Source organism: Bombus vosnesenskii, unplaced genomic scaffold (genome assembly GCF_011952255.1).
Source record: "Bombus vosnesenskii isolate JDL3184/JDL3185 unplaced genomic scaffold, Bvos_JDL3184-5_v1.1 scf7180000013398, whole genome shotgun sequence".
NCBI classification, from domain to species: Eukaryota; Metazoa; Arthropoda; class Insecta; order Hymenoptera; family Apidae; genus Bombus; species Bombus vosnesenskii.
In genome coordinates this window covers 164951-177218 of record NW_022883023.1, presented here as the reverse complement: position 1 = coordinate 177218, position 12268 = coordinate 164951, and the positions used below count along the sequence as shown (strand labels likewise).

General features: G+C 36.1%; 1 protein-coding gene across 3 annotated transcripts in view; it reads left to right on the top strand.

Moving 5' to 3' along the window:
• The window catches only part of LOC117237772 (insulin-like growth factor-binding protein complex acid labile subunit), a 273866-nt gene that overhangs the window by 231893 nt on the left and 29705 nt on the right, over positions 1-12268 (top strand). For 2 of the 3 annotated variants that reach the window (XM_033502099.1, XM_033502097.1), the window contains one exon: positions 2647-2715. The exons of the other annotated variant lie outside the window; for it this stretch is intronic. In XM_033502099.1, the coding sequence (XP_033357990.1) occupies positions 2647-2715 (69 nt within the window). The remainder of the gene's footprint in view (positions 1-2646; positions 2716-12268) is intronic. 3 annotated transcript variants of the gene reach the window in all.

The following is a 12268-nucleotide window of genomic DNA, read 5'->3' as shown; positions in this document are numbered from 1 at the left end:
GGTGGTGGCTTTTCATGACAACTCGGTACCGTTATATCCGCATTGTCCATCCTCTGAGTTCCTCTTCGGAATTGTCTGTATGGTATATACATTGTAGCGTACAATATTCAACTTTCAACAACTAATTTCATTTGTCAGGATTTATTTATTTTCATCGCTATAGTGTCACGAACATTTTTCCCAAAGTATTCAAGTTTAGGCAAATATCGATGATTCAAGAGATAGATTTTGATCGATTGTTACGCACCGTTTAAACGTTCGTCGCTCTGTTCCGAAGACTCTTCGCCCGCTCAACGAAATCCTGTCACTTCCGTAGTACTTCCTTACGATATGCGAAAAGTCTGCGAAATAGTAAATCTCCATTTTCGTAGTATAAACTTTGACAATATTTTCGAATATTTTGTTAATTGCGTTGTCGAAGGTCTACCGCGAAATCGTATTTATACGTATGTTGGTGCATGAAAGCCGATTAACCCACATAGTGAAGCGAGCAGTAAAGCCAGTTTCAGCTTGAAAGTTGCGTTCTCGTTTGCAGTTGCTCTGCGAAAGTAAATCGTCGATGTATCGGCGTGTTCGTGTTTTCTGCATAGGAACCCTTCACGGGCTTCAAGCCGTTTGCGAATAAACACTTTAAGCGAGCACGAAATTACGGCGCGTCGTTCGTGCATCCCGCTGGCCAACAGTTTGAGAACGCTTGACTTATTGTCAGTTTTCGTGGCGAGCGACCATAATGCAATTAAACTCGTGATAATTAAGCTATACCAATGAAAGTAGGTGTTCCATCTTTGTTTGAAAACGCAGATGTACACCGATATTGTTGTTATTGTTGCTATCGTTGCTACTCGATGTACGCTTGACGATTATATTACGTCGTTGAGTTTTTTATCTTTTGCGTCTTGAAACTTATAACATACGCTTCACGTACCTATTTACAGCGAACAAAAAAAAAAATGGAAAATCAACTGTACGGAAAAGACATTATGGTTTTACAATAAGGAAGTTACAATTGATAGGTACAATGGATAAATGTACGTAATATGTATGCGAGAATGTAATAGATGAATATTATCAACGTGGTAAAAACGTATGTCTGGTATAATAATTATCGATTGGACTGATTAAATAATCGGGATACAAACGATGAATTTAATTTTTCATATATTTTTCTAACAATATAATAGGGATCTAAGTAATTTGTTATGTAGGTACATGATTACAATTGATATTGCGATTTTAGATTTTCTACTGGATAATCTATAAAGCATAATTACGATGACAAAGGACCTGTACTTTGTGTAAATTTTAGGACATCATATCGGAATTAATAGTAATATCTATTTGATTATTCGAGTATTACAATAATCAGATCAAAATTATCTATTAATTATCTATTGCATCGAATAGTGCAGCTTTTTGGAAAAATCTTAATATCGCTATTTCTACACAGCCATTTTGTATATCGTACAGAAAGTAAGTTAAACATTATTTTTTCTGATTGGAAAATAGAATATGAAATATCTCTTGTTCCTCTCCTTCTCATTCTTCTTCTTTCAAAGTACAGAAACTGTATATCGTTACGTAAAAGAAAGGAACAAATAAAATACATTAATTTTTCTGAAAGGGGAAGAACGAAGCGAACGCATCGCTTTCTTTAAAAAGAAAAGTAGGACGAGAAAGTAGATATATTTTATTGGAAAAGGAAAAAAGCTATTCTTCTATATGTGTATGTATTGCCTTCTACGTTATATTTTAAAAGTAATGGAATACGTAAAAAGTGTATCTAAAAAAGGAGTAAAAAGCAATTTCCTGAAATCCTATATAACAGACGGAATGTCAAAATGTAAACAAGTTAGAGTACATAAGTAGGACAAACAAGCAGCTACTAGTAGTCAGCGTACAGTCAGCAGTCAACAGTTAAACATCGCTGGGCCGGATGTGCTCAAAAGGGAGGATACTATCTCCCTCTCTAAATATTGTTTGGGGAAATTGCCTGCAGTCAAATATCATTTAACGGGCCTGAATATTTTATTCAATTTCCGCAAGGCACAGAACGCGCGGCATCGCGAATTGGCATATCTTTAATTTAAATCTATTATGTATCATCTTTGACTTAAATGTAGTATACCTCTGGTAAGAACGAAAGTAATTTATATCGGTACAGATGTAATTGTCGATTTCATTAAACGAACCTCATAGAAATGTAATTTATTCCTACGTTTATTACAAAATTATTGATTCACTCCACTGAATTGTTTACATTGCGCACATGTTCCAGAATAATCGTTCAACTTTTATTTTATCGATGGTCAGCCATGTCACGCAAATTTAAGTAACGTTTACTTTGTTCGATTTAACAAATATAATCCAATTTTGAGTCTTTTATAATAACATTAATGGTGCAATTTAATACATTGTAATATTATTATTAGCAGCCGGTAGTAATATCGGATTATTTGTCGCAATAAATGTTATTTTATAATTCAATTTATAACTTTCTGGGATTAAAAATGGACGTGTTTCTTTTGTCAAACAATCATGGATTCTTTAACAAACGGAAACTTGTGCTTCAAAATTTAAGTACCGAATATATACTCGTAAAATTCAAAGGCACGTTTCTTACAAATAATTGTTTGCATTATTTTTCAGGCTGTGTCAGATACTACGACGTATCATGGTGTCAAGCGATCAAGTCGATTGTCGGACATTCATTCACAGGTAAATATTTCGATTTTAATATGTACGCGTATACGCTTTGATCATAGATAATCGCGCATATATTATTATTTCGTTCGGTTATTTGACAGCGATAAGGCACGAAAAAGGAAGATCGGATTTAACGATGTATTATATGCTTATTAATCGTCTCTGCGAGAAATAACGCGTGTATAATCAAGCGAATATCCTTTTAAAACACTTCAAGCGATACGCTTTTGTCGCAAGCAGATCGAGACATTATTTGCATTTTTTCTTCCTTGGAAAAGAGAGATTCTCTTTGACGACTAAATTTCAACTCGTTTACAGACTTTACCCCTTGCTTGCCCTTGTCATTATCGGCTAAAAAGGGAAAGAAGAGAGTCTGCTTTCCATTCACGAAACTGAAAACACGTAAATCTCCTAGCAAACATCAACAGATCGTGTATCGCAGCTTTTCTTTCAAACAGCGGCTTGCTCGAAAGATATCTTTCCTCGTAGATTGCGGGCAAAGTCCTTTCGAGCAGGTGAAAAAAGGCCAGCTGTCTAATCGAATCGTCTTGGTGAAACGAGAATCTACGTTTAATCAGCGCCTTTTAGATGGCCTATAGATAAGGCTCGTAATTAGTTACAGACGTTACTTTGAAGCGATGCCGATTCACCGGGCGATGCGCCCCGTTCAACTTCGGCCAGGCTTTAACCCGGTGCTGGCGTTTGCACGTAATCCGATTTTCCGGTTGGTGTGCGGGCTGTCTCTCGCGAAAAGCGTGCCCGACCGACCCAAAGACTGCGGTGTGCCTTGTCATCGTTTAAAAAATGTAACACGTTCCGAGATATCTCTTCCGACCCCCATCCATCCTCTATCTTCTCTGTCACATCTCTTTCTACTCGAAATTCGTCAAAGTACGATCTAACAGTTGCGAAATTGCGTGTGCACGGATACTATACGGTCAATGAAGAAAGTATTTGCAAGCCCTTTAAAATGGGATAACTATTTTGAAACTCGACCAAACGATTCGAGTCTTTCGCAAGATGATAGGAGGATTAGTCTACCAGATGACGCGTAAAGTAAATTCTAAAAAAATGGCAGTTGATCCGAATCGTAAAGATAATAGTAAAGATCGTTCGTTATAACTTTCTCGTCTGAGTCTATAAAATGAAAATTTATACAGTACGTTCTATACATTTATATCAGTGCCGGAAACTTTATCGAAACCGGTCGATGCAGAAGAAAGCAATTGACAGCGGTAAATGTTGAAATTTTTAGATTTTTAGAGTTATAGGCCAAAACTCGTGAGAAATTGTAATGTTCGCCATTCTTAAACGCTCGCAGATCAAATCGGTTATCTTATTTTTCAAAGTTCTCAAAAAGAAAAAGGGAAATCATGTCGTTTGGTCCAATTTCAGAAAAACTTGTCACAGTGAGGATGTAAGTACATAGGGTTTAACAGTTAAATTTTGTAGTTGCATTTCGTAGAATGTAGATAACGAAACGAAAGATATTATACGAACATAGGAGGCGATTTAAAGATTTAAAAAAAAAAATGTTATATATAATAAAAATGCGGAGTACAAAGGCAACGATACATTTGCACAATGCGCACATGGGAAATCAATGATCACAATTATTCAAAGATTGTTTTACTCTTTGCAATTTACTGCCTTTTCCATTTGCTAATATTACTATTCCCGAATACTTTTGCAAAAAAAAAAAATAAAAAAACGAGCTAATTACACTGTTACCACAACGTATATTAGAACCTCGCAGTAGGGACAAAAGGGAGGTTTAGATTCGTTCTTCTTGTGAAAGGTTTACGGATAGAAGCGGTTTGATTACCATGATGAATACCGTGCCACGAATTATGGTTACGTTTCTGATAGTTTTTACATTTTAATGTTTCGTTACGTGCTTGTTAGGGCCGACATAGAATAACGAGGGGCGTTTTTAGGTCCGGATAAATTCAGAACAGCTGCCGTTGTTGGCCACTTTATTCGTTTTGCACAAAAGGACCCGTGAGTGGTTGTACCCGGTGTTCGAAAAATTCTGTTACCGTCAAATATGGTTTCTGCGAGTATTTTGTTATCGAGAGGCCATTATATTTTATTCAACTTTTTCACTCATCTCTCGCATTTATGTTTCTTCTTGATTTTTTATAGCACTATCACTGGCTTACGTTTATTTTGTGAGTATCAACTTTTCGCATTGCTGCATATGAAATTATTGGAATATCGAATCGAAGTATATATTTCATTCTCGTTTAAATTTTTGTTGTACCTTATGTACGTAAGTATTCGCTTGATTATAAAGCGTATCATAAAAATGATTATTATCATTGTGAAATTTACACGGTAAGGACAATAACACGTTTTATAAAATGATATATTCATATTTCATCGCACTGTCCCATCGAAAGAAACACAATGTAAAGAGTTATTTTCTTTAGAAATTTCTAATTGAAATGTTCCTCTGTTTCAAATATTTATCCATTTTATATTTATGTTCCATTACATTTCATCTTTTTACCTTTACCGCGTGCTGAATAATTATGAAAGTTCGTAATAACGTAAAACCACGTCCTGCACGCGCTTTTTCGGTGTTAAAAACATACCGCTGTGATTTAATTCTGTTCCATTTCATTTAACATTAATGTAGAGCATTCTGTGCGATACTTCTCTTTCTTTTACGATCATAACGTACACGACAAATTTTATTAAAATACAACACGATTATTTAATAAAAGAAAAGATACATCAAGAATTTCAATTCATTTTTACCGCATTAATGTCTTTTCTTAATAAATATGATCAGGAATTGTTCTCCATGTTGAGATATTTATCATGCGATGATATTACGTTTTATTTTAAAATGCAACGAAACAAAGAATTTTCAAATTCTGAATCTATTTTAAGTCTGCGATATTACACGCCTTTTAAAATTTTATACAATATAACGAAAAGTCGCTGCGGTTAAGTTTTTTGGTTCGTAATACGTTACAGTAAAAATTATTGTAAAAAAATATTTTGCTATCCAATATATAAATAGCCATAAACAATTACAGATATCAGTAAGTGTAATAATACAATATATAAGAACAGTTTTATACTATCGTTCAATTTTAGATCTCTCATCCTTGTTACTCGATTCATTTTATTCTTGTCATAGTATTTGTCGAATAAAGGGAACTGCTTGCGTTTTTCCTTTTCTTCGCTTCCTTCATTCTTCTTTTTTTTCCTTTTTTTTTTTTTTTTTTTTTTTTTAATTGTACAATCACTTTAACGTTTGCAACATTGACATCGACCATTTCCTTGATACGTTGTGCATTATAAAGTTCCGTTAACACGAGTAAACAACGTAAAGGGTATTGTTAAAAAATTTCACACTTTTCATTCTGGTATCTGCGGCTTGTCAAAGCACGGTCGTCTCATATGAGCGGAATTGCGTTTCACAAAAGCATGAAAACGGAGACGCGGGCGAGATACAGAGAGAAACAGAGAGAGTGAAAGAGAGAGAGGCGTTGCAGCAGAATTCGCCATCGAATCACTTGCAGATTCTATCCCAAATTTCCCTCGGTTTCGATGAAACCGAGCGTTTGTCAATCCTTTTAAATAAAACTATGCTTCGCTTGTTTCCCGTTTTCTAAAGTAATCAAACATTTCCAGTGTTTAACGTTCCAATTTTTCCTGAATTAACGAAGCCCCGGTAAAATTCACACGAATATCTATGAAACCTGTCGTGTATAAGGGAGAAAATTAAAAACGTATATTTTATAAGCAATTGTATATTTAGTTCCGAATGAAAATTGCACTTCAGGAAAATTCATTAACTGTTTATACGAATTTTTAGAAATTTATCCATCGGTCGTGTTATGTGCATTATGCAGCGATTTGTCACGTGTATTGTGCAAAGCGAGTCTGTGTACCTATTTCGTTTACAGCATCGTAACAGCAAAAGTGAGTTTCATATTTTTTGAACTTGCCTGTTACGAACCCGTGCTATTTGAACTTTACATTCTGGAACCTGCAACTTCTGAACTCTACAATTTTCAAACTTGCTACTCCGGAACTTTGAAATTTACTGGATTTAATGCACTTTACAAAACACGATGGTTCGCAAAATGACGCGTAAAAACTTGCAAATATTCAAACAAAATATTCGACCTGTCCATTATGTATTTGTTAATTCGAGAGGCAGACTTTCTCACCACTTTCTAAAACTTATTCAGAGTAAATGAAATATCATACAATTAATTTAATTACACGGCGAAATTGTATGAACTATATAACGATATTCTGTTGAATCGTTTGTGCCGGTGGAGTGTCATTTATCGTTTTATATTGGTGATCGTCTCCAAATACCAAAAACAATCGTCGATTTTACTGTACATGATATTTTGCTGAAAATACATCGCTTACATGTGTCGGTATTTGTACGATTCGACGTCACGAGTAATTAAATTCCCTTTGCAAATAATATAATTTGACAGATTACACATACAAGTAAAACTTATGTTTTCAAACATAAATAAATATATTTGATAACACAGATCCGTGTAAACAAGTGGTTGCACGAGTTAATACCAATATGCTCTGAGTAATACGTAACATTTGTAACAATCGTATTGCAACGATTGTAACGATTACACGGAACGTATAAATTACGTAGAATTGCCGCTGTAATAATTGTGCGGATCTGCGTGTGCGTTGTTTTGAATATAAATTCCAAGGACAGTGGTAATAAAAAATAATTCGTTTAATATCCTACACAGAAAGGGGAAATTACACGTTAGAAATTTACGTAATGTCTTTTCGTCAGAATTTTTGCCTCTTTTCTCAGTCGATGCTCTTCGTCTTCTTGCATTCGGAGAACACGTATTGAAAGACGCCTATTCGAATAAACATTTTTGTTACCGATCTCGAAATTGTTTCTAAATAAGTATCTGTCTATCGTCGTTGTACATCATCGCTCAGAACTTTCCTTTATTGCACACGGCATTAAAGTCCGAGCAAGAGTGGTGCAGTTCACTACGTTGCAACGCAGTCAGTCTCAAGAGAGTACGGCAAGGTTCAAACTTGTTTTCGCGTCATGTACTCCTGAGGATCGTGCGAGTTTAATGTTTTTAGCGTTACGTTGCTTTCAGTAATCTTCGCATCACGCCGTAATTTAATCTTCCGTTACTAACAAATAAGAAGTACATGTATACCGCGGAACTTTTATCGACGCTACCGAAAAATATTATACGTACTATACGATCTTACTATTGATTATATGTCGATAACGTCAATCTTTAAAATTTCCCATACAGTTGGTTGCAGTTTAAATAAAAAGCAAAATAATTTTGACTACAAATTTCTATAATAGACCTTATATCTGGACGTCTCGTGATGTATGTACCAATACTTGATTTCACGATGCTGTAAAACCATGCGCTACCAACGCGATCATTTATTATTAACGCGAAAGTACAACAAAGGGGCATATCGATTGAAGGGCTCGAAATATGTCGTAAATTTTCAGCGTAATGGTTGTGCGCGAAAACGACGCGTGCAAATAAACGCGTATTACTCTGGTAATGGAAACGCCGCGCCGGATCGATGAAACTGCGACGAATCGGTGTTCTCGGCTGAAAAATATAAGCTATAATATTGCCGAATCTCGTGACAGCTGTCAAACTGTGACGTCTACAAAGCGAGATACGACACGATTGCATTTTCACGAAACGTTTCGCGGATAGGAAACACGGAAGTGTCGAGAGCAGAGAGAAAACAGTCAGTTTCTTATTCGAGTCCTACGTTCCGTCAAACAACTTGCATCTAACAAAAATATTTATCGCGTTGTTCTGTAAATAAGAATTGACACGTTAAACCAATAAATATTTCCCTTGTACACTTCCAAATTACCGGCTGATTTAAAATAGACAGTGAAATTGACTTATTTATTTCGTTTCACGATTAACGAATACAGCAGTGTGCGATCCTCGTGAAGCTGGGTGAAAAATGTTCGATTAATGTGTATACATATATTGAGAATGCTGACAGGTGTAAGACGAGATAAAAAATGATATACCTACATATTCCGAATGAGGGATTCGCCTCGAAATTTGAAATTTTGATACTACGTGACTATATTTCATTTTATCAATGGTTTAGAACTTTCCATTTTTCTGTTTCAAAAGCTTTTCAAGAATATTTTCTGCATAAATATTCTCCGTTAATATTAATCTTTGTTACGATTTCGTTATAAAATAATTATTGTAACGAGAAACCGTGTCACAGTACATACATATTTATTTAGCTAAAAATATCTTTTAGTGGTTTTGTTTGGAATTAATTATATGAGGTTTTATATCATGGCAGATGCATATACATACAAAATCGTAAATAAAAGGTCCGTGCTTTCGTTTCAAATATACGTGTTTCATCGAAGAGTTTGCACAGAATGCGTATAAAATGTAAGAAAAACGACAGATCGCACGATCTACGTTCTTCGCGATTCTATTTTTAGCGGCAGCCCTTCAAGAATATCTCGAAGGAAATCATCAAAAGTTATGCACAATCTTAGATCAGTTTTTAGGGTCAGATGCGTTTTAAACTTCGGTTGCTGAACTTGCTAAACTCATCTAATACGAAACTTGGTAAACGTCCGAATCTTCCAACTCAAAAGCCTAGATTTCTTCTATTCGTAATTCTGTACACTACGGATTTCGACAGACTTACTCTCAATTTTGCTAAAACTTTGATCGCTATGAGGCGAACTAAAAACTCGCGAATATTCGAATAACTATAAAAATGAAGGAAAACTCACTCACTCGTGTCCAATAAGAAATGAGCATATTATACAAGCAGAACTATTTTATATTATTATTCGCAAATATTCGAATAACGTACAAGATACGACGAATACAATATTTCTATTTCTCGAATACGTGTAATGATTACACTTATGCAGTTAAGAGGAGAAATACGAAAAAAAGAAACTGTATTTCTATAAAGAAAAATCTTTATTTCGGTTAAGAATCGCTCAACGACAGAGAATCGGTTAAATTCTATCCAAATCACCAAACCGTTCTCTAAAACGAAAAAAGAAACTTCCAGTTATAAATCGCCTTTTCAGTTATATCCGCTGTTTTTACCGACAGAGAGCAAATTGAAAAGAGACCGAGACTCCGGGTATTCCACTCAGACGTTTTCTTTTTTTCTTTTTTCTTCTTTTTTTTTTTGAGTTTGACAAGCCAGCTGCTTAAATTCGGTTTAAGCCGCGGATAAGCATCGCACCATCCCCGGGAAACTTCGTTTTAATTATACACTATTTTAATACAGTCTGCCTTTATCGGCGATGCGAACTTTCCTGTCGACCGGACGAGTTTTTATCAAAGCTTCTTCTATCTTGCGAGGCTCTTAAATTCAGCGACTCGCCGTTGACGCTCGCCCGACTTTTTCCCCTTTTCGCGAAAACTTCCGCTTTCTTTTGCCCCCCCCTCGCCTTTATTTTTCAGCGCAATCGTCCCTGTCGCGGAGGATTAACGCTGCTAACCGAACGTTCAAAACTTTAACTCGTATACGTAAAATTCCAGCCAGTCGGCGAATTTGTTCCAAGCGAGATCTCGGCGAAACGATGTAACCGTTGCAAACGCTTTGATACATTTCTTACGAGCGGAACTGTCGTCACGTAACGTCGCTTTCCCATCCTTTTTCGCGCTCGTCGATCTTCCAAATTGCCTCCGGCAAGTTATTTATCGCGAGATTTCGCTAAACACCATCGATCTTCGACTCGCGTACAACTCGATTGACCGCGAACGCCAGCTCTTGAAAAGCTCAGACGCTTTCAGAACGATTAAAAGCCGATATTGAATTCAGTCCGTTGCTCTACTCGAGTTCGGGCGAAACTTACACGACGGTTAATTTTCAATCGATCGTACCGCGAAACGGAATAAAACCGTCCGATTGTAGAGAGGGCACTGGCTTGGATGGCGCGGATCTGCCCGTGAAACGTTAAGCTATCCTTTCTCGCGACGACTTTGATACCTTTTCGCTACTTGTACGCCGCTAAACCAAACGGCGCGTCGATGAATCGACGAAGGAATAAAGCACGTTTCAATCTCGGTGAAATTCGTCAAACGCTTTGTCGAAGGTGCAACGGGGATGGATCTTCACGCGCCACTACAACTCTGCTAACCGGAATTTCGCCTGGAAACGAGAATCGCAAGTTAAGGAAACCGATGGAAATTCGAAAAATTCTCTTGTTCCCGTTCCTTCCAAGGAGGAGCAACTTACAACAACGTCATGGTTTCGTATCGTTTCTCTTTGAATAGAACACGAATTTTCTATAATTTCACTGTATGCGATTTCATTTTCATCAAACCGCAAATTTATGTTTATAAACGATTTCTTTACTCGCAGGCGAGCCTGTAGAAAGTTTCCGTTACTCGAACAATATTTCTTCTATTTGATTGGAATTATTTTATTAAAGCCATATTTCGTGGAAGTTGTATCGATATACGGCGCTGTGAATAATTATCGATTCAAACACATTTTCCGCATTATTTCCTCGATATTTCCAAGAAACCACTGATCATGCCTGAACATGTTAAATAAAATTGTTTTTGTAAAGGGTAAATTGAACGCTATAGAATATCAGGAGATGGTACATGGCGAATTATTGCCTTTCGCAATTGAAATAAAAGACCATTTTTCTCCCTTCATACAGCTGCCACTACAAGATGTGCTTTTAAGATTTCGGAATAGGATTATTACCATGGCTAGTATTGAGTCCTGAACCATTGACCCGAACTCGATCGAGAACCTATAGGAAATTTTTAGCAAGAAAAGTTTACGGTCAGGAGAAGTCACCTATGGAAAATATCGGTGAACTTAAAAGGGGAATAAGATACGCGAATATTCTTTATTCGTCAAAACGAAACTGTGAATAAGTTGGTGGATAGTGCACCTAACAGTTTAATGGAAGTAATCGAAAATAAAGAAAAACCCACTAAATATCGAACGAAAACGTAACGAAATTAACATCGTGTTTATGTCTTTTCACAGGCAAATACAGAATTTTAAGAGAAGATTTAATATTTTCTATACCTCGAAAGAAGACAATTTTTCTTTGTTATACACCTTCGGTGTTGTTTTATACTATAATGTGAAATTGTACAAACGATTTTGGCAATTTTTCTTTCAATATCACGGGAAATATCTACATGTTATGTGTACCGTTATAGTTTACGTGTCTCTTGGTCTTCAGGTGATTATGTTAACTGCTAAGTAACCTAACTGCTATCCGTTTAGCGCAAAACGAGCAACGATATGAAATTTCCAAAATAAAAGAGACGCCCTTTTAAATGCACGTAGACTAATTGGTACGTGGTACTAACATCGATTCGAATAAATGGCCACAATCACGGATCGAGTGCTTATCTGCTCGTGCACGTTGAAAAATACAGCAGCGTGCAATATAGCGGTAGTGACTTATCAAATCGTAACGGAATATCATATATGCCGCTGTAGCGTTTCTCGCGTAGAACAGCAACGGGAATACGAAAGAAGCGAGCCAACGGAAAAGAGTGAAAAATACGTT